General features: G+C 43.6%; 1 protein-coding gene across 2 annotated transcripts; it reads left to right on the top strand.

Annotated features, from left to right (window-relative positions):
* Positions 1–4,138: 4,138 nt before the first annotated feature.
* tlcd4b (TLC domain containing 4b) lies at positions 4,139–19,464 on the top strand. Of its 2 annotated transcripts, XM_080855769.1 has the most exons (8): positions 4,139–4,416; positions 5,362–5,485; positions 7,974–8,126; positions 9,343–9,432; positions 14,867–14,925; positions 15,029–15,114; positions 15,346–15,419; positions 15,632–19,464. In XM_080855769.1, exons 3-8 carry the CDS (start codon positions 7,981–7,983, stop codon positions 15,972–15,974), a joined length of 798 nt encoding a protein of 265 aa, XP_080711895.1. In that variant the 5' UTR covers positions 4,139–4,416; positions 5,362–5,485; positions 7,974–7,980; the 3' UTR covers positions 15,975–19,464. The 2 variants fall into 2 exon arrangements, with proteins under 2 accessions (XP_080711895.1, XP_080711896.1); XM_080855770.1 differs by lacking the exon at positions 5,362–5,485.
* Positions 19,465–21,017: the final 1,553 nt, after the last annotated feature.

The raw sequence follows: 21,017 nt of genomic DNA, 5'->3' as shown, positions 1-21,017 counted from the left end.
GGATCATTGTCCTGCTGGGAGGTCCAACCACGGCCCATTTTAAGCTTCCTAGAGGGGGGCTGTTAGGTTTTTATTTAATATCTGCTGGTATTTGATGGAGTACATGATACCATGTATCCTAACTAGATGTCCAGGGCCTTTGGAAGAAAAACAACCCCACAACATCAGAGATCCGCCACCATACTTCAAAGTGGGTATGGGCTACTCTTCTGTATGGCTATCTTTCTGTCTATGCCAAACCCACCTTTGATGTTTGTTGCCAAGAAGCCTTATTTTGGTTTCATCTGACCATATAACTCTAATATAAAAGTCTGACTTACATTTGGCAAACTGTAGGCACTTTAGTTTGTTGTTGATTGACAGCAGAGGCTTTTTTCTGAAAACCCTCAAAAACAACTTGTGGTGATGTAGGTGCAGTCTGATGGTAGTTCTGGAGACTTTCTGACCCCAGGACTTAACTAACCTCTGCAATTATCCAGCTGTGATCCTTGGAGATTCTTTTACCAGTCAAACCATCCTCCTCACGGTGCGTGGGGTCAATTTACAGATAGGTCCTCTTCCAGGCTGATTCCTTACATCTCCTGCCGCTTTTAACTTCTTAACTTTTGCCCTGATTGTGGAAGTGGGTATTTCCAACTGTTTAGATCTTTTCTTATTTCCCTAAATCCGGATTTCAGCAGCTCAACAACTTTTTGTCGCACTTTGACACTGAGTTCTTTTGTCTTTCCCATCTTGATGAATGACTAAGGGTATTTGGCCTGTGTCACCTCATAGTTATACCTCTGTGAAGCAGGAAGCCATGGTTGACCACTCCTCCTAATGAAACAGGTGAACTCAAAAATATAAAACATGACTGGTAATATACTTCAGTTAGATTTTAATTATAGGATTTTCTAGGGGTGCCAATAATTGTGGCACCCATGTTTTCGAGAAAAATATTTTATGCAATGTCAAAAAAAAAAATTCTTTTAAGAATTTTACTTTGATGAAAAGGTAGGATTTTTGTGAATATTTTGATGGAAAGACCAAGATGATAAACATCAAAGATATATTTTTTCATAGCCTGTTTTGGTCACATTCACTAAGGGTGCCAATAATTGTGGAGGGCACTGTATCTATCTATATATCTAATTTAATAGAACAATACAGCATCTTTCCATCTACAATTATCTAAATTTTGTCCGGTTTTGAACTGAAAGTTCAAATGTCTAAATGTCAGCAGAAATTGCTGTAGTTTTGCTGGTGGTGAACACTGACTGAGACAGGTACCCATGCATTTTGGAAGAAGATGTCATTCAATTAATGTTGTATCCAAGCAATGTAAAAGTATCCACACTTCAGTTCACATAGTTTACTGAAAGGCTGTTAATTGTTTTGAAAAAGCGTAAATGGGGTTGAAACAAGTGTGAAAATGATTGGAAAAAAATTTAATTTACTATTTAAATAGAATGAAATTTGGCTTTTGAGAAAGCAAAGCGTTGTTCTCTGCCATGTTTTTTCCAAAATGTTGCTGCCACACTGGCTTTAGGCCATAACTTCACATAGAACCCATATGTATGGAGGACCAAACCTGCCATATTTACAAATGAATGAATAAATAAATAAATGTCCACATCCATGCATTTAGACAGAAATAAATGGATAAATGTATTAATTAATGCACAATTGTCAATCAATAGTTACTTATAATTTACATTTACGTATGTATTTATTTATTCATTCATATATTTATTCATTCATTTATTTATTCATTCATTTATTCATTCATTTATTCATTCATTCATTCATTCATTCATTCATTTATTTATTCATTCATTCGTTGTTCCCAATATGATAATGAGAGGAGGCCAGTAGGCGTGGAAACTGACGTTCAGACCTTTTGCAATCAATCCAGAGCCTTGATGATACTGATTTAATGCTATGGGTTTGTATCAGATCGCCATGTTATTGCTCTCAGGTTGTGCTTTAGGGTGACCAAACGTCCTCTTTTACCCGGACATTCCGAGACCTAAACATTTTTGGGATTCCAAAATTGTCCGGGATTTTGCGTCATCGGATATTTGTGTTTCTGGGTCTTTCACAAACTCGTTTTTAAGCCCTTACAAGTTTTGGAAAGGGTATCTCCCTTATGTTCCACCCTCTTGCGCGAGCTCTGACTAGAGAGAACTGCTATAGGTCATCGACAGCCCTCTCAGTGTTGCCAGGTGCACAATAATGATCCTCCAAATACGATCATTTTGAGCATTTGGCACGATACTGAGCACTTTGCCGGCCCCACTAGGTGCATTGTTTACAATAACGGTGATTTCCTTCACAGGAAAGGTACCCCATATTCAAAACCATAGTAGGCTAAGTTAACAAATATTGTAGCCTGGATACCAGCCTGAACTCCGCCCACAAAATGTTTGGTCTGACTAGAATTATGAGTATGACATCGTCAGGCTACAAATATTGCCTAGGAAAAGTGATCTGCGTGATAGCCCGATGGGCGTCTCTGCTGCGCAAATTAAAACCTGTGTGTGTTTTGTGCCACTTAAACTAGTTCTAAAGTATGCAAGGGGGACTTTTTTCCCCCGCAATATTGAAATTTCGGAATATTGGCCTTTCGGAACACTGGGCCGTCCCCAGAGTGCCTACGGGACTTGTAGATCTTACACAAGGTACCCTGAGAGATTAGAGGGACACGTCGTTTTTGTTCGCATTTCCAAAGCCCAAAACATAGGAGGAAAGTTGCCAGTTGTGGATTAAACAGTGTGGGAGACACCACTCTCAACTCAATATATCGCAAAATACACATATGTCTGCTCCAAAATAAATGAAGCTGCTTGCAGTTAGCTAGCTATCTATCGCTAGTTATGATGACTAACTATCTTGTTGAGAGAACATCCCCTAACAGTTGTGGTTCATGGCAACTAGTATTATTACCATCAGAAGTACATAACTAGTCTCTCCAACAAATGTGTTAATGTTAAAATCAAAATGTTAATGTTACTGTCAAAATGCTGATGTTACTGTTTGAAAAATTGCAGTCTGAGCTATCCTCCTAGCTACTAGCGATAGCAAACGCCACCTATTTGCCAGGAGCTCAACACACTACATCAATGTTGAACAAAACGTCCCAAAAGGCCATTAATAACTTTTTATATTTAAATCTTTGTAGAAATTTGTGAATGGGAAGCCTACTCCTGAGTATCCCATGGTATGCATAAGCACAACCTGAGAGCAATAACATGGCGATCTGATACAAAGCCATTAAATCAGTATCATCAAGGCTCTGGATTGATTGCAAAAGGTCTGAACGTCAGTTTCCACGTCAGTTTCCACGCCTACTGGCCTCCTCTCATTATCATATTGGGAACAACGAATGAATGAATAAATAAATAAATGAATGAATGAATGAATGAATGAATGAATGAATGAATGAATGAATATATGAATGAATAAATAAATACATACGTAAATGTAAATTATAAGTAACTATTGATTGACAATTGTGCATTAATTAATACATTTATCCATTTATTTCTGTCTAAATGCATGGATGTGGACATTTATTTATTTATTCATTCATTTGTAAATATGGCAGGTTTGGTCCTCCATACATATGCACCTGTTGTTTGGATGGTGGCATTTCGGGTGTAAACACCATTTTCTCTGAGTAACAGCTCTGCCTGATTGCCAATAGTTATACCTCAGCCACACTTCATTCAGTTACAGAAACGTCCACGTGGCAGCCTACAGACTGAAAAACAGACTGAAAAGACATTTAAATTCAGGTCTGACAAGTTGCACTGAATTTGGAATGTTGATGAGCCTGGATAACCACTTAATTTGGAAGAAACTCAACGGACTGCTTGTCGAAGAGAAGAGAGTGGAACCATTATATCTATTTATTATTCATAATATTTAGATATATGATTGTCAGGATTTTTAACAAAATGGTCAATTGAAGATTGCTGATTGTGGGCCTTGCCTCTGTTCCCGTCCCCACACTTGCTTGACCATGCATGACGGACTGTTCCACTTCACACTTTGGCCTTTTTGTTGAAAGAAGGTGTGGCTTAAAGGAGGGGTGTGCGTCTGAGGCGTGGCGATTAGCCTGTATGTTAGCGTCACTGGTTAGTGGAAGCTGTCAATACCCAAATAAAACGGGCTAGAAATCTCATGCAACATGGATTTCGAACTGGTTTAAACCCAGTAACTCGGAGTAGATCGTTTTATTGGAGGCCAACCAACTACAGCCTTATGATTATTTCAATGTAACAGGATTAAACCCAGTGCACTTCCTGCAAAGTCTGCTAGTGAGCTGATGCTGGTTAGCATACTTGCTAGCGTAGCGAAGTTCATAAAGTAACTGAAGACGGCAGCATAACAGAGGCAAGAGACGCTCACAGTGACTAATGCGAATGATATTAGGTAAGTAAGAACCTCTCCTGCTTTTTCAGTACGATGTATAGAGTAATTCGAATGAAAGAAAAGAGCCCTTGACATGATAGTACAATAATCAGTGTTATAAATCTTGTGACCGCAATACGACCCGTGTGTTATACATTGAGAAGCAACGTCGGCACTTTGGTAGCAGCAAAGTGAGGTTAGTTCGCTAGCTGACGTCCTCACAATAGCCATGGAAACCTATGTTTTACACACTCTTTAGCTATTCGTGAAATTAACATAACGTTTCACTAATATAGCATTGAGCCTCGGTGCAAAGAGACTTTTAAAAGGGATTTCATCAAATTCACTGTCGAATTGAATACCGTCTGCAGTATCATGCGCCTCTGAAAACAAGGGAGGCCAACCGAGCCTTGCAGTATTACGTTGCCGTTGGTCTGGTCTCACCGCCTCGGTATTGTTTTAAGACTTCAATCCCGTCCTCCTTATTGTAAGTTCGGTTTTTAACATTTACTGTAATTATATAATGGTGTTGCCTTATGTCCTTTCATAACCGCTTATCTCGGTTGCTTTTGACCTATCGGAATACAACAGGCGAGAAGCTGTTGTATTATGCTATGATGTAGAAGTCTCAAGTCATAATATAAGGGTCTATGTTTAGGTAAGCAGATGGATATTTGTAATACCCGAGTCGCTTTTTATGCATGGGAAGCACTTTAAATTAGAGTAACAGTTAACCTTCAACAGAACATTTTGTTAAAGGGGTCTGACTTATGACATGACACGCATGCTAGGTCATAGCTTGCTGACAACAAGAACAGTCTGAATCCGTCTTGAGGAAATCGTTACGCAAATAATGACCGTCATGCGTTGTTGTTCTCATTGTCTATGCCTATAATGACGTTTACAGTGATTATGTCAGTGAAGTGTAATTATATGTGGGTGTAAGAATACACAGCCTTTCTACAGGTAGGTCAATCGAACTGTCAAAGATGCCTCCAATTCCTGGAATTCCTCCAGGGTGGAACAGCCTGTCTCAGTTTGGGGGATTGAAAATGGATAGTGTCAGAATGCTGGCGTTCATTCTGTGGAGGTAACACTTAGGCTACAAAGATGACTTTGATTATATGCTTATGGTGTAATGCAGCACACTCACATTACCATATGATCTGGTTAAGGGGACAAGTCGCTCTTGCCCAAAGAACACTCCACCAAAATCAGGAAGAGCTTGGCTGCTGTGGTATGATATATGTTTGTGGATATGGTTCTGTTGCTGGTTTGGAAGCAGCATGCAGTCATGACAGAGGTGTTTAAGCAGTATAAATAGATTTCACTGTACTGTATAGTCTGTGTGTCTGGGACAAAGGTTACACTGAAACGATTAGCGGAAGAATAACATTGCTTTGTCTCCTACTGCCGGTCATCTAATCAGCGATCCCCGCCTTAATCAATTGTGCCATTGTTTTCCACAGTTAGCCCTTAGCTAAACAGAGATTTTGAAATCCAGCATGAGGAGAACTGAGTGTTGCTCCATAGGTATGTTAAGCCAATATGGCGCTGCCTGACGCGCAGACCCCTAACACAAGCCTGAGAGTGGACACAAGCCTCCATGGCCAAAGAGAAGGATCAGGGGAGGGCGAATCGGGAGCGTCTCCTGTACCTGAGTCATGAGCAGCAACATTGAAGAAGGCAGAAACAAAATAAAAATAAGAAATAGACCCCCCCCTCCCCTTCTTAGAAATTGTGACTGATGAAAAATGGTTTCGCTGACATGACGGAAGCCTACCCCTGTTCATTCTGAGGTGGCAAGTTCCCCTTTTCTGTAGACAGGGAACTTATTTGCACTCTGCCCATAGGAATATTGTTGTTGTTGTTGATGATGATGATGATTGTTGTTGTTGTTACTGTAAAGGAATAGCGCTCAGGCCTGTGTGTCATTGTCACTGAGAGGCAGCATGTGGTAAAGTATAAAAGGGTATTGGTCCTCTGTCATAAGGGGGGGGGGAAGACACGAGAGTGCTCACACACTTCCTCTCTACATGAGCAACATCCCAAACAACAACATCCCATATGTTGTCCCAAGTGCTCTCTCTCTCTCTTTCTCTCTCTCTTTCTCTTCTCCTCTCTGTCTCACACCCACACACAAACTGTTGGCTTCACAATCCCTTTCCTTTTTCCCCTTCTCTCTTCCTATTGCTGCTGTATTACACAGAGTGTACTCATTCAACAAACCTCTTGCTTCATCTAGACAATCCGATTATGTCCTATAATTGCAGAACCTTTGTTTTTTTTCTTCTTTTTAAGTTATTCTTGTTGTGGGCACTAAACACCACGTTAGACTAATCCTCTTTCCAAATATTTTCTGTAAATGCTTGTCTTTTCCTTTGGCCATGGCCATTCTATTCTCAAGTCCAAAAGCTCAGACAAACAATACTGGCTTATTTTTCTGTGCTCTCGGTGTAATGCTATCTGTGACTCATTTTTGCTGTGTCATATGGAATATTAATGTCCCTGAGGTGAGGAACCACACATATTTTGAGGGGTTGTACAGTAGTTTAGATTTAGGTGGTGTTTGAGAAGCACTGTCAAGGTGACTTATTCAGGCCCTAGGCCCTACCACAGTGGAACACTGAAGATGTGGTGCCTCTCCTGGCAGATTTAGTGTTTCTGGAAGTGCGAATCTGCATGTCCACTGAATATTGCACTGTGATTAATTTCAATTCAAGGCGCTTTACAGAGGCCAGAGCATGGACCCCCTTAGTTCAAGCACAATGGTAGCAGGGGCATGGAATTACTCCCGGTTAGTCAGCAGGGAACCTTAAGCAGAACCACGGCACATAAGGGGGGATCCATCTGCTTAAGGTTGGCCGGGCGGAGATAGGAAGGGGGGGATGGGGGAGGGTTGTGTGGCAGAAGGGAAACAACAAGCATACATTTGGTAGATGTACATAATATATTAATCAGGTGTTATATACATGATGCATACAAAAACAGCTTACACTGTATACACTGTGCTCATAGGGTTACTGTTACAGGGGTAAAGATAGTAGGAACAGAAAAACATGTCGTGGTGGCAATAATATATATATAGTGCATATCAAGGCTGGTATGGGGTACAGTAGGTGTACGGCAGTGCAGTGGCGATGGGTGCAGTGGGCCGAGGGTTTCTACAGGAAGATTGGGTGGAGAGACTACTGCAGCGTTCCATAGCGAAGATAGTCTAGACTAGGAGAGAAAGCAAGAGACAGAGTGAGTGGTTAGAGTTTGGCTGTCCATGTGTAGATGATGAGTAGTGGTAGTGAGGAGCAATGCTTCCACATTCATTAGCAATTGGAACATGCTTTAAGGGAGAGAGAACATTTTGGAAAACCGATAAGGAGATACTTTTAGGTAGTCAACTTACAGTTGGCAATATGGCCATTTATCAGTATTAATATATGCATTAATGTGATCTAAAAGGAGAGGGAGAGAGATCTTGACCATCAACTGTGTTTGTGTTGTGTTGTGGAGGTATGTCAAGCCACCACTGCAACGATAACCCACTGTCTCTCTTTGTCTCCCACTTTGTCTCCTTGTGTCAGGTGAGAGATGGAGATGAGAGAGTTAACGGTGGTGGCTGGGAGCTTCGTGGGCTTCAAGCTGCTTCAAGCCGGGGTGAGTCCTCTCCTCTCATCGGCGCTCACCGAGGGCTATGGCCGACTCCCACCCGCCAAACACAACGAGTGGAACTCCAGGTAGAGTCTTAAAACACATTCACAAAGGCAGCAACATGAAGTACACGGAATCTGCTCCCAACAGAATCTAGTTTATTCAGACACACACACATGTGTACACACACACACGTACACACACACACGTACACACACACACACACACGTACACACACACGTACACACACACACACACACACGTATACACACACGCACACGCATACAAATACCAACCCATACAGGGTATGCGATCCATCCAATCCCATTTAACTCCAGTAACCAAGTTTAAGCCATTACTATTTTGGGTCTTTCATTGCATACTCTGTAGGGCCTACTGAGATGGGAGTTCTAGAATCATTTTAGTGGGCCTTGGCTTAATGGTCATTGCTCCGATGTGGCGAAATTATCCCCAGTAGCGTATTTCACCCGTTTATCCCCGGTGACAGCGGTGCTCTCGACCTGTGGTAACCCCCCCCCCTGTTAAGCTATTCGCACAGATAATCAGAGTATATCTTCAAAGTGGGTGAAAGTGGCCTCTGTTCATGAGTGATGGACTGTGACTGAAGTCTGTGTGCAAACCTGTAGTGCACCTGTTATGTAACGCTTACGTAAACCTCTACTGCTAAGTTGGAAATGGCTTCCACAGATGTGTGCCTATTCAGAGCTCCCGTTTGATTAAGGATACACATTGCCAACTAGATTAAGTGTTGATTTTTGGCAGACCAGCAAGGTCTTCATCATCCTGTCTGTTTGGTTTACACAAGTATAGCTACTGTGACCTTGTCTTTCCAAAAAGCAGAATAATTAGGTAATCTACATTACCCATTCCGGTACATAATATGGGGGGGGGGGGGGGGGGTGTGTGTGTGTGTGTGTGTGTGTGTGTGTGTGTGTGTGTGTGTGTGTGTGTGTGTGTGTGTGTGTGTGTGTGTGTGTGTGTGTGTGTGTGTGTGTGTGTGTGTGTGTGTGTGTGTGTGTTAATTGGATGCCATTTTCCACCTCTGAAGATAAAGTGTTTCAAAGGTTCAACTTCCTCAGCCAGTCTTGTGATTTTACAGCAAGCAACAACACCAAGTTGCCTACTTTATTTTTGATATTGTTGCATGATTCACTCTCTCTCCCTATCTATCTCACTCTCTCTCTCTCACACACACAGACACACAGACACACACAAACTATCTCTTTCTCACATTCACACAGACACAAGAATTCATAGGCCTCTTTCTCTCTTTGTCCTCAGGACGGTATCCACTGTCCATGCCCTAATTGTGGGTCTGTTCTGCCTATATATCCTCCGCTATGATGACGCTGTTAACGCAGACCCTGTTTGGTAAGAACCCTACACCCTACACCCTACATCTCAAATCCCTCTTTCCAAGAGAAGTCCTTTCTGTGCAAAGCACCCTGAAATCTACACATCCTTTGGGGGGGAATATCGGTGGGGACATTTTAAGGATTTCCTTTTCAATGTTTCTTGTTTGTCTTTTTTTTCATTCTCTCTCTCTCTTTTCTTTTGACTGCTGCCTTTCCGATCTCTGATTACTGCACAAAAAGACTGGTAACTCACCCCCTCCCTTCTCTCTTCTTCCTTTTTCTGTTCTCCCTCCCTCCCTCTGTTTTTCTCCCCACTCTCCTTGTCCTCTTGTTCCTCCAGAGCTCTTGACTAGCATGTGCTTAGTGAGAAGCCAGTCAATGTATCTTTTTAATCCTCACTCCTCAGTCTGATCAGCCTGCTTTAGTGGTTCAAGGCTTCTCTGTCTTTCTCTCACTCTCTCTGTCTGTCTCTGTATCGGTCTCTACCCTTCTCTCTATCTCTCTCTGTCAGTCTATCAGACTCCCTCTCTCCCTATGTCTCTTCCTCTCTCGCCCTCTGATCAGACAGGGCTTGGTCCTGCCAACAAGGCTGCTTTTCATAGGAAACAAGTCACCCAGTCTCACTAGGGAAACACACACAGACACACACACAAATCTGCACACACACACACACACACACACACACACACACACACACACACACACACACAAATCTGCACACACACACAAATCTGCACACTGACACACACACATTCTCACTTGCACACTCACACTCCTAGCTCCCCACATCTGATCAATTCCTCAGTGCCATTGTCCCTCTGTCTCCCTGTTCCAGTGTTGCTGATGAAGCGAGAAAGGGAGTGAAAGAAGGAGAGATGGAGGCAGTGTCAGTGGGGGTGGGGGGAGGGGGGAGATCTGCTCCTTTTCTCTTTTAAATTCACCCCCCTCCTCCTCCATGTCCAACAGGCTTGTCGAGCAGCAGCCTTTGTCTGCTCTCACTTGCTATTTCTCTTCCCCCCCCCCCCCCCCCCCTCTTTCTCTCCTTACATGCTGTTTTCATTCTGTGTCTAGTGTATTGTCGGTCTGTCTGTAGGTCTCTTACTCTCTCATTGCCATACATGGACTTCATTCTCATGCAGCCTGACAGATACACTTGGGGCCAGTTAGACTAGAAAGATGCAACATGAGAGTCAGGTGCAAAAGTTTGGTAAATGGTTAAATAATTTGTAGAACTTTCTCTCATGTTGCCATTCAAGTGAATGGACTGTTCAGAAGTGATGTCACGTTGACCACACCTTTACACACTCTTTGTGCCATCTCTTTGTTTGTCTCACCTATTGTCTTCTATTTTTTGTTCTCCTTGGTTTTTCATTTGTGTTTTTAAATTTTTTTGTTATTATTATTTTTATTATAATAAATAATAATTATTATTATTAGTCTGGTCCCTCCTCCTTGTTCCCTCCTATTCTCTCCCAGCAGCTGGCTTATAGATAGTAGGAGTTTATGTAATAGTTTTCCTGATGTTGAAATACATTGAAACTCAAATACGTTTTCAGAATCTGAAAGCAATACCATGTCATCGTATTGCCGTAAAGCCATCGATACCATAATCAGCTGAACACATATTAATGCATGCTAGGCTTTTTTCGGTGGTCCTTTGCCCTCCTGTAATCTCACATGTTGATTGGCCAACCGCAGTCTGATGTAAGGTGCCTAGGTTTATCTCGAGCAGGCCATGTGAGTTATTAAACGAGAGTGAAACACACCTAGGCATCCATCTGAGATATGTAAAGGTCTGAAGAAATTATCTCAGTTGGGTATGTCAAAGTGTGCGCGTGTGTGTGCTTGCGTCAAACTGCAGTGAGCATTTATTTGCTATTAACAGTGACCTTTGGACCTACAGCTCATGTGAAACAGATTTATTTCTTACATGATCCACTCGGTCATCTCACGATATGCAGATTCCATTTCCATTGTCTGTTTTTAAGGCCTCAGTTTTGTTTCACTCTACTGACATCATGTTCTAATTCTGGTGGGATGCAGGGTGTTGACGAGCTGACTTTGGGTCCAAATAATACCGGGATCTGGGATTTCCTCCCCCCTTCTGGAACTGTACTGTGCAAAGGCAGGTTATACCTGGGTATTGTTTATTTCTTTAACCTGCATCAATGAGCGAGCGCCATGTCTGCAGTGCTTATAACATGATCTGCATGGGTGTTCATTTGATGCAGCTCTTGCCTTCACAGGGCTTTGAGTTTCAGTGCTAGCAGACCCAGGAGTTCCCCTGACTGGACTAGTCTCACTAGGGAACATGCAGTGTAGGTTGGCTGGTTGGCAGGTAGGGGATTGTGGGTAGGTACGTTAGCTATGTTAAGTGTATTCGGTATGTTAAGTGTGTTAGGTAGGTACGTTAGGTGAGTTGGGTACGTTAGGTGTGTTGGGTACGTTAGGTACGTTAGGTACGTTAAGTGTGTAAGGTACGTTAGGTCCGCTGAGTTTTTCACAGTGTGCAGAGTACATGGATGAGAGGTCAGGAAAAGCCAACACGGTGTTGTGAGGAACGTACATGCATTTAGTTGCATGCATTTTGCCGTGTGTCACATTTGTGTATTCCAATGAAGCCACTAATGGCCAGCTTGTGTTTTTGTTTGAAGGTGTGTACATAGGAGGGATGCTGAGGCAACTAAGGTGTATTGTTTCACTCAGGCTTGCCTCAATCCCACTCTCCAATGCACGGCCACTGGACACCTGCGACCGGTTTGCTATCCGTTACAGGATCACTTTACCACATTCAGAAGGGTCACACGTGCACAAGGACACACATGTGCTTACACACAGACACAAAACATGCTTAACACACAACAGCCCATACTTCACAGTTTGTCCTGATGGTTTGATGTTGATCTGGTGCACAATGCAGTCTATTGGACATGGGTCGGAAACAGCGATTTATTTTTATTTTTAGCCCATCAGATTATTCGTAGCCGAATGTTTTTTTTTTTTTTTTCCCCGGTCGACAGGATCACGATAAAGGCAAGCTGATACTAAGCAGAAATGAGAGACCACCAGGACCCCGTGATTTGCATTCTTAATTTTATTAGTCGTCTTTAACTGAACTTTAGCCCGACAGGAGTGTTGCATCAAGATTATTGCGTCAGAGCGAAATAAAAAAAACTCCTACCCTCCACCTAGCAAAACTGCACTTTCAGTCTTTGTCACTGATGATCTCCCTATTTATGTTTTTAATATATTTATGTGTGAATGTGCGGGGTTGCAAGCATGCTTTAATGTGCTTTAGTGTGGATGAAGGGTGTATGTGGATGTAAGCATTGGGTTTTTTTAGTGGTTGCACAAGCAAATTTCGTTGCGTATCTGCACAATGACAAATTAAGTCTTCTATTCAATCGCAGCGTCTACATAGGCAGTAACCTTGACTCTGGCCCGCCACCTAGTGGCGAGGGAAAATACTGGCCCGTGGCCTAAGTTACTTGCCGACCCCTGCTATGGTAGAACAGTTGGCTTTGATGATCAGTTCCCTCCAACTGCAGCACACAGCTCCATACAGCAGCATCTATCCTCTCCTCTCCATCTTCAGCACACAGCTCCATACAGCAGCATCTCTCCTCTCCACTCCTCCATCTTCAGCACACAGCTCCATACAGCAGCATCTCTCCTCTCCTCTCCACTCCTCCATCTTCAGCACACAGCTCCATACAGCAGCATCTCTCCTCTCCTCTCCTCTCCATCTTCAGCACACAGCTCCATACAGCAGCATCTCTCCTCTCCTCTCCTCTCCATCTTCAGCACACAGCTCCATACAGCAGCATCTCTCCTCTCCTCTCCTCTCCATCTTCAGCACACAGCTCCATACAGCAGCATCTCTCCTCTCCTCTCCTCTCCTCTCCATCTTCAGCACACAGCTCCATACAACAGCATCTCTCCTCTCCTCTCCACTCCTCCATCTTCAGCACACAGCTCCATACAGCAGCATCTCTCCTCTCCTCTCCTCTCCTCTCCATCTTCAGCACACAGCTCCATACAGCAGCATCTCTCCTCTCCTCTCCTCTCCTCTCCATCTTCAGCACACAGCTCCATACAGCAGCATCTCTCCTCTCCTCTCCTCTCCTCTCCATCTTCAGCACACAGCTCCATACAGGAGCATCTCTCCTCTCCACTCCTCCATCTTCAGCACACAGCTCCATACAACAGCATCTCTCCTCTCCTCTCCTCTCCACTCCTCCATCTTCAGCACACAGCTCCATACAGCAGCATCTCTTATCTCCTCTCCATCTTCAGCACACAGCTCCATACAACAGCATCTCTCCTCTCCTCTCCTCTCCACTCCTCCATCTTCAGCACACAGCTCCATACAGCAGCATCTCTCCTCTCCTCTCCTCTCCATCTTCAGCACACAGCTCCATACAGCAGCATCTCTCCTCTCCTCTCCATCTTCAGCACACAGCTCCATACAGCAGCATCTCTCCTCTCCTCTCCTCTCCACTCCTCCATCTTCAGCACACAGCTACATACAGAAGCATCTCTTCGTCAGCTCCTGATGGAGCCCCCAATGTTCTCTTGATCATGGTCTGTTGGACTAGCATATCACATTTTTATTAGTGAAAAGAATTCCCATTTGAACCATCAAAATGGTGTAGTTCATTAGTCAGTCCCCAGCCTCTCCCTTCTGATGTTAAGCATAAGGATTGGCAGCAACTGCAGCCTGGACACAGAACCAGGTGGCTTACAAGGGACGGCCACCTTGCTGGTATAAGTAAACAACAGCCTTAAACCAACAGACACACTCTACTCACCCACAAAGGCCTTGTGAATGGATTTTGTTAAACAATGTATGAACAGGTCATACAGGGCTCACTGAATGGCTAGCCCGACATCCCCAGACAATCAGGTTTTTCAGTCGGACTACCAAAATGTATCAACACTCTGTTCGAAGGGTTATCAAAAAAGCTGAAATCAATGCCGGTTTGCACATGTAATGGAACACATATATAAGTCTGGGAAATCACTGACATGTGTGTGAAAATCCAGTTGATGTGCAATATGCACACTTTTAAAAAAAACAGTAAAAAGTTATCCTACGTAACTACGTAAAATGTGTTGTTATTCTGCATGATGATATTTATGATTGTTGTAGTCTGTCCTTGATGAAATACATGGTTTTCCTCTTTTTGTATTGCTTTCTCAAATGTATCCAACATTTTTCATTTCAAATTTTATTTGGGCTAGTCTAATTCATTTGGGGCAACCAAAATGTGGTTGTTATGGTATGAAGTGTCTGAGTGGCATCCCTGCTGCCTATAGGGCATCGTCTAAGTACAAAGCAGTCTATGATCTTCATAGGATTATGCTCCCACGTAGCCATTTAGTGTCCCAAATGATATTACATGAATGTAATAAGCAATGTTGGTTTGTTTGTTTTCATCACCTTGTAGGGGAGACCCCAATCTGGTCAAACTTAATGTGGCCATAACATGTGGCTACCTACTTTATGGTGAGTCATAAACCATCTGTAAATCCCTAATTCATCTTGGTCCAATGTTTAAGGCACCTTGGAGGATGATGTTTGAAATCCTCCTTCTTTTCTCCTCCTCCAGACCTGGTGCTGCTGGCCTCTAACTGGAGGGCGATGGGAGACAGCTTTTTCGTCTGTCACACTTTGTATGCATATGGCTACGTCCTGGTTGGTCTTCTCATTACAGAATACTGTAGTATTGTTGATGGTGGATTGTGATAATGGATTTCAGTTTTTGACTTGTAAGGTAGATTAATATTTAATTTTGACTATGTTAACCCATTAGTAAAACATGTAGTTCTAAGGACAACTCTACATGTAAAAGGATGTGATTTCTATGTTTGTTTGTTTTGTTCCTGTATTCATTCTTTATCTCATTCACCAACGTTTCTTCCTCAGAGTCGTGGGGTGCTGCCATATTTTGCCAATTTCCGCCTCATTTCCGAGCTGTCCACCCCATTTGTCAATCAGAGGTGTGCATTACTCCCCTTAGCTGGGGTTGCTTGAGCAACTGCCTTTCCCTGATGATTGCATTACACTAAAACTATTCCATACCAATTATTTTTACACATTCATTGTTGTTTTATACTTTTATGGTCTGTTGAGGCATATTTCATCTTTACATCCAACATTTCCGTTTGTGTGTGTGTGTGCATGTGTTTTTGTCCGTGTTCCCTTCATGCAGGTGGTTCTACGAGATCCTCCAGTACCCACGCTCTGACCGGCTAGTGGTCGCCAACGGAGTGGCCATGACGGTGGTGTTCTTCCTGGTGCGCATTGCCGTGATGCCCACATACTGGCAGAGCGTGTTTGCCACGTTTGGCACGGCAGCCTTCGAGCGGCTGGGCCTGGCAGCTCAGGTGGCCTGGATCGTGTCCTGCATCTGTCTGGACGTGCTCAACATCATCTGGATGTACAAGATCACCCGTGGATGCTACCGTGTGATCCTCAACGCACGCAAGGCCAGGGCCAAGGCCAGCAATGGGGATGGAAGCAAGCAGAACTACATGAACAACCACACAGACTAAGGCCTGACAGAAGGGGTGAGTGCTCGGGTGGGCCAGGAGAACTGGTGGAGAGGAGAGGATAGGGGTGAAGAGGAGAGGGGTAAAAGGGTCCTGCACAATGTTCTTGTTTGCATCAACAGTTCCAGTGATCATCAGAGATTATCACCGCTGCCACCTGGAAGCACATTATGGACTTCTTCTTGTTGAGTCGTGAGTAGCGTTGGTATGGAAGGTAGACAAACACACCAACAGATCAAGTGTAGGTTATTTTGATTCCCCTTTTGATTGTACACGTAATTGAAAAAGCACTGATGTCTCATGTCCAGTTCACTTACCCAAGTGCCTGCACCGCACATAAGATGGACAGAATTCCCAGCCTTACTCCTGGCGATCACCACACCGCTTCCTTCAGCACAGTAGACCCGCTCTTCCGCTGATTCCTAACTATCTAACTGTCCATGTCTTCATCTCAACACTCTTTCTCTTATACTCTCACTACCAAACTGCAGTTTAGGGACTTCCGTCCACGCAGACACTAAAATCCCATACATAGACACGTGCACACACACCCTCATCACACACACACCCTCATCACACACACACCATCATCACACACACACGCACACACACACACACACACACACCACAGTGCCTCTCCAAACCAGCCTCCCAGTACCTGCAGTCAGTCGAGCCAAGGAAGACCACTAGCTCTCTTGAAACCTTCACAGATTCAATCTTCTCCCCAGCTTCCTGTATCCTCAACACACCTGGCTGGCAGGAGTTGGTGTTAATCTTCCAAATCTCCCCTCATTATCCCTAAATATCCAAGGAAAACCCCAGTGTTATTAATACGCACTCTGCAGACATAATGAAGGGATCCCAACAGCAACTGGTCTGACCTGTGTAATACATTCACTGCCATCTGTTTAGACTGAAAAGGTTGAATCCATCCATTTCTGATGCCAGCGCCTTGCTACCTCTGACACTTCACCCCGTCTTACAAACCCAACCAACCATCCTCTGACAGAACCCAAAACCTCTGTCACAGTGTTCCAAGCATTTTCAGTCCTGTGACCTGGGGTTCCTAGCCCTGACTGACCTCAGATCAGCCACACCTGGACCTCACAGTGAAGCCCTACGGCTCTGACTGACCTGGCATCAGCTTCACCTGGACCTCCCAGTGAAGCCTTACGGCTCTGACTGACCTGGCATCAGCCTCACCTGGACCTCACAGTGAAGCCCTACGGCTCTGACTGACCTGGCATCAGCTTCACCTGGACCTCCCAGTGAAGCCCTACGGCTCTGACTGACCTGGCATCAGCCTCACCTGGACCTCACAGTGAAGCCCTACGGCTCTGACTGACCTGGCATCAGCCTCACCTGGACCTCAAAGTGAAGCCCTACGCCTCTGACCGACCACAAGCAGGAGCAGCTGGCCGTCTTCTCTTCTCAGGCTCCGCTGGTCTCTGCGGGTGCATGTACAGTTTCTCTCTGTTGGAGAAGGGATGCTACTCTGCATTCTTGATGTCCTCCCTCCTTAGAAGCTTTTGAGCTCTGCTCCTGTGGCTGTGTGTGTGTGTGCCTCTGTTTGTGTGTGTGTGCCTCTGTTTGTGTGTGTGTGCCTCTGTGTGTGTGTGTGTGTGCCTCTGTGTGTGTGTGTGTGTGTGTGTGTGTGCCTGTGTGTGTGTGTGTGCCTGTGTGTGTGTGCCTGTGCGCGCCTGTGTGAGTGTGTGCGTGTGTGTTTGGAGTCTGTGCCTTTGCCAGCCACATGGTGCTTTTCACCTCCAAAGGGAGTGTGTGTCTCCCTAGTCCGGTACAAAAGGACGTGACAGTTTCCAGGTTGAGCTCCGTCAGGACACTGAGACCCTGAGCCACTGGGAGGGAGCCAGGAACAGAACCCACTCACTGGACTCAGCTGACTGGTTACACTCTCATGATCTAAATCCAGTTACAAAATACAGAAGCACTGTTATTTAATTTGTGTCCATGCAGTTGGGTGTGTAGGTTGCCCGCTGTGGGAGGGGGCACCCGTGTAGTCCTCGTGGCATTAGATGTATGGCGCTGCTTAAAGTGGACATGTCTCCATATGTGTCTCTCCTTGTCATGCACTATTAGATTGTTCGATCCGGCCAAGTATTATTCTGACTCTCTGCTCCTACCCTGTCAGTTTTTGAGCCAGTATTTTTCTGTTTTCTAACACATCAGGTCTAGCTCCAGTGAGCGTGTAGTTGTGATGTAGGGCTTATGTTTGGCTGTTGTTTAAGGTGGTAAAGGTTGGGAAGATTTTCTTCTTCATTTATTTTTGAACTTCGCCAACTGCATAACTGCACCTCTTCTCCCAAGCATGATAGTAATAAAGCTGTGAACTGACATAACTTGTAAACATCTCGGTAATGGGATTAGAAATGTGTCATTTGTGTCTTTCTATAGACAAAGATTGTTTGTGGTGAGCTGCATGATTTTAGAGCTTGCTTAAGTCCTGAGAGTTAAGTCTGTCTGAGGTCCATTCTTTAAAGTGGATTTGCACAAAAGAGATAGTGCTCTGATCTGATCTGAGCTCCACCGTGGGGTGGAGAATATCTGCCATGGTTATTCGGCTGCATCTTCCCATTTATTCTGAGTGAACAATGTAAAGACATTTGTACAGAAGTTAATGGAGATTAATACACTAACTCTTAAACATTTTAATGCCATGATCGGTACTGTAACAAAGCCCTCCATTTGATATAATCTTTGCTTTTATTGGAAAGAATTGGAAAGAAAAGGATTGAGGTGAATGAAATGGTTGTGGACCTTGTCAAGATAACTGTGTTCTGTGATGCAAAGTGTTGAGCATTGAAAGAAGACCATTACAAATCCAAGAGCACTCATTGCTCAGACGATCAGCTGAAATCCAGGTAGGCCAAGTGCTAAGAAGTTTAGCATTATTACTTTCTTGTAACAATTTGCTCCTTGGCTGAAGCAGAGGAGCAGTGTATCAACAGTACAATTATTTGTAGCCTCTCTACAAGCAGTGTACTCCATTTTATGTAATGCAGTCTTTGATTGCAGTGTGCTCTATCAGTGTTAAGGATATAAAGCAAGTCAAAATGAATGGCCCACTTTTTTTCGTCCAATCTGTCAGGCCGTCCGATCCTTCACACATCAGTAGTGGTTATTGTGAAGGGCCAGAAGAGGAACTTACAGTAGTGACTGGGCCTGGAGGAAGAAAATACCAGCAATAATAATAACTAATGATTAGAATGGTGAAGACAATGTTCATGATGTTGATGACAATAGAAATATAAACCAAATGTTGGAAATCTGTAGCTGAATTTACGTAGAAGTGAGGAATTGACATCTGTTTTAATGCAATACAGATTTTAGTTTCTGGACGTTTTTAATGTGAAATGTACAATACACCAGTTTGTTGGTGTCCACACTCACCACTCTGTGAATTAGACATCTGTCTATGACCACTACTAATGATGTAAAAGGTAGCGATCAGAGTTGGAGATCTACTTGAAAGTGTTGCTGTTCAATAAATTGGAGAACAGAGAGAGAAGTCTTCGCTTGTAATTTGTTTGTCACTTGAAGCTGATCATGTGTTTTTCATATTTTATATGTGTATGTAACTTTACTCGTTTTCACAATGTGAGATCTCAATTATTTATAATATCTAGTTTTTTTGTAGCTTCGTTACACATACAGGTGCTATAAAGATGTCTTTCAAAGAAGTGGTTCATTAAGAACAGAACACGAGTGCAGAACCAAACTAGGCAGACCTTTCGACCGCTGGCTCTAAGTAGAGAATGTTCACAACAGGTGTCTGTATTACATCACATACTGTAACAAACCCACACACAATGCTGACTGTTGCTTGAACCAATATGTGGGGCTTGACCCTACAGTGCTACCTGATGCCAGCTCGCCCTCCGATTCCCCAGGTTTGAATAAAAGAGTGAAGCAGAGCCACTGTTTGGTCTCTGATTGAAACCAGCTCTCCTCCACACTCTGGTCAAAAGGCCGGGTCGACGCAGCCTGGAGAGCTTTTACCAAACATGGTCACATAGTCTAGCAGAGACTCAATGAAATCTGCCCTTCCACACAGACTTGTGTACACACTCTCACTCTCCAGGGCCTGTGATGTCCCTGAGCAAGTGTAGTAAATCAGGGATGCCTGCGTCATCTTGTGCAGTGGCCATATATTAACTCTCCATATGGTCTAATAAAATGGAGGCATGTTTTAAGATTAAACTAAGTCTTTTTTGGAAAGTTCAACTGAGAAACTGTTCTATTGAATTTCTTTTCCAAGCTGAATTTGGTAATACATTGTAAGAAAATACATTACCCTAAAGCCGATTTTAAAAGTTGAATGTTTACCCATACAAATCGGCATTCCTTTCTGCATATAGCCATTTAAAAACTGTTAGTTTGAATGGTTTCCAAACCTCTTAAATTCTAGAAAGTATCTTTGGAGACTCTGTTCCAGTTTTGGAAACAGTTTGTTATGTTGTAGTCTTGCGTGAAGCTCTACTAATCATCAGTGTCCATGGAATACCAGCATATCATGAATGTGCTTACACAGTTGTTTACACTTGTATTCAAAGTGAACTACCCGTACTCACACACACACACAGCCAGACAGACAAACCAATCATGATTCTCAGGGGCCGGCCTCCTGAATACTTCTTAGCTTTGAAAGTTGAGGCAGGCTTCTACCATAAATAGCCAGGCAAACTGGACTGGTCTAAGGAGAGGAGGAGGGGGGTGGGTACTGTTGAAAGGCCCTTGTGTGACGCTCCTGTGATGTCATCTGCCTTACTCTCTCCTTTTTTGCCCCAGAAACACACATAGGCAGGATTTTCAACCACCATGTGCTATCAATATTACCAAACAACATTCAAAGGAGAGGTCAACATACTTTTAAACCCTTTCAGCCTAGGTGTGTTTCTTTAAAACTATGCTTTCTGTCCATGTAGACTATGCTCTCCTCACTTGTCCCAAATGGTCCTTTGCTTTTACTACAATAAATATTTAAGGTGGGCAAAGAGTGACTGCTACGTATACATATTTTTTTTTTTG

The sequence above is a fragment of the Sprattus sprattus genome (assembly GCF_963457725.1).
Source record: "Sprattus sprattus genome assembly, chromosome: 18".
Lineage (NCBI taxonomy): Eukaryota > Metazoa > Chordata > Actinopteri > Clupeiformes > Clupeidae > Sprattus > Sprattus sprattus.
This window is presented reverse-complemented; position numbering and strand designations above follow the sequence as displayed.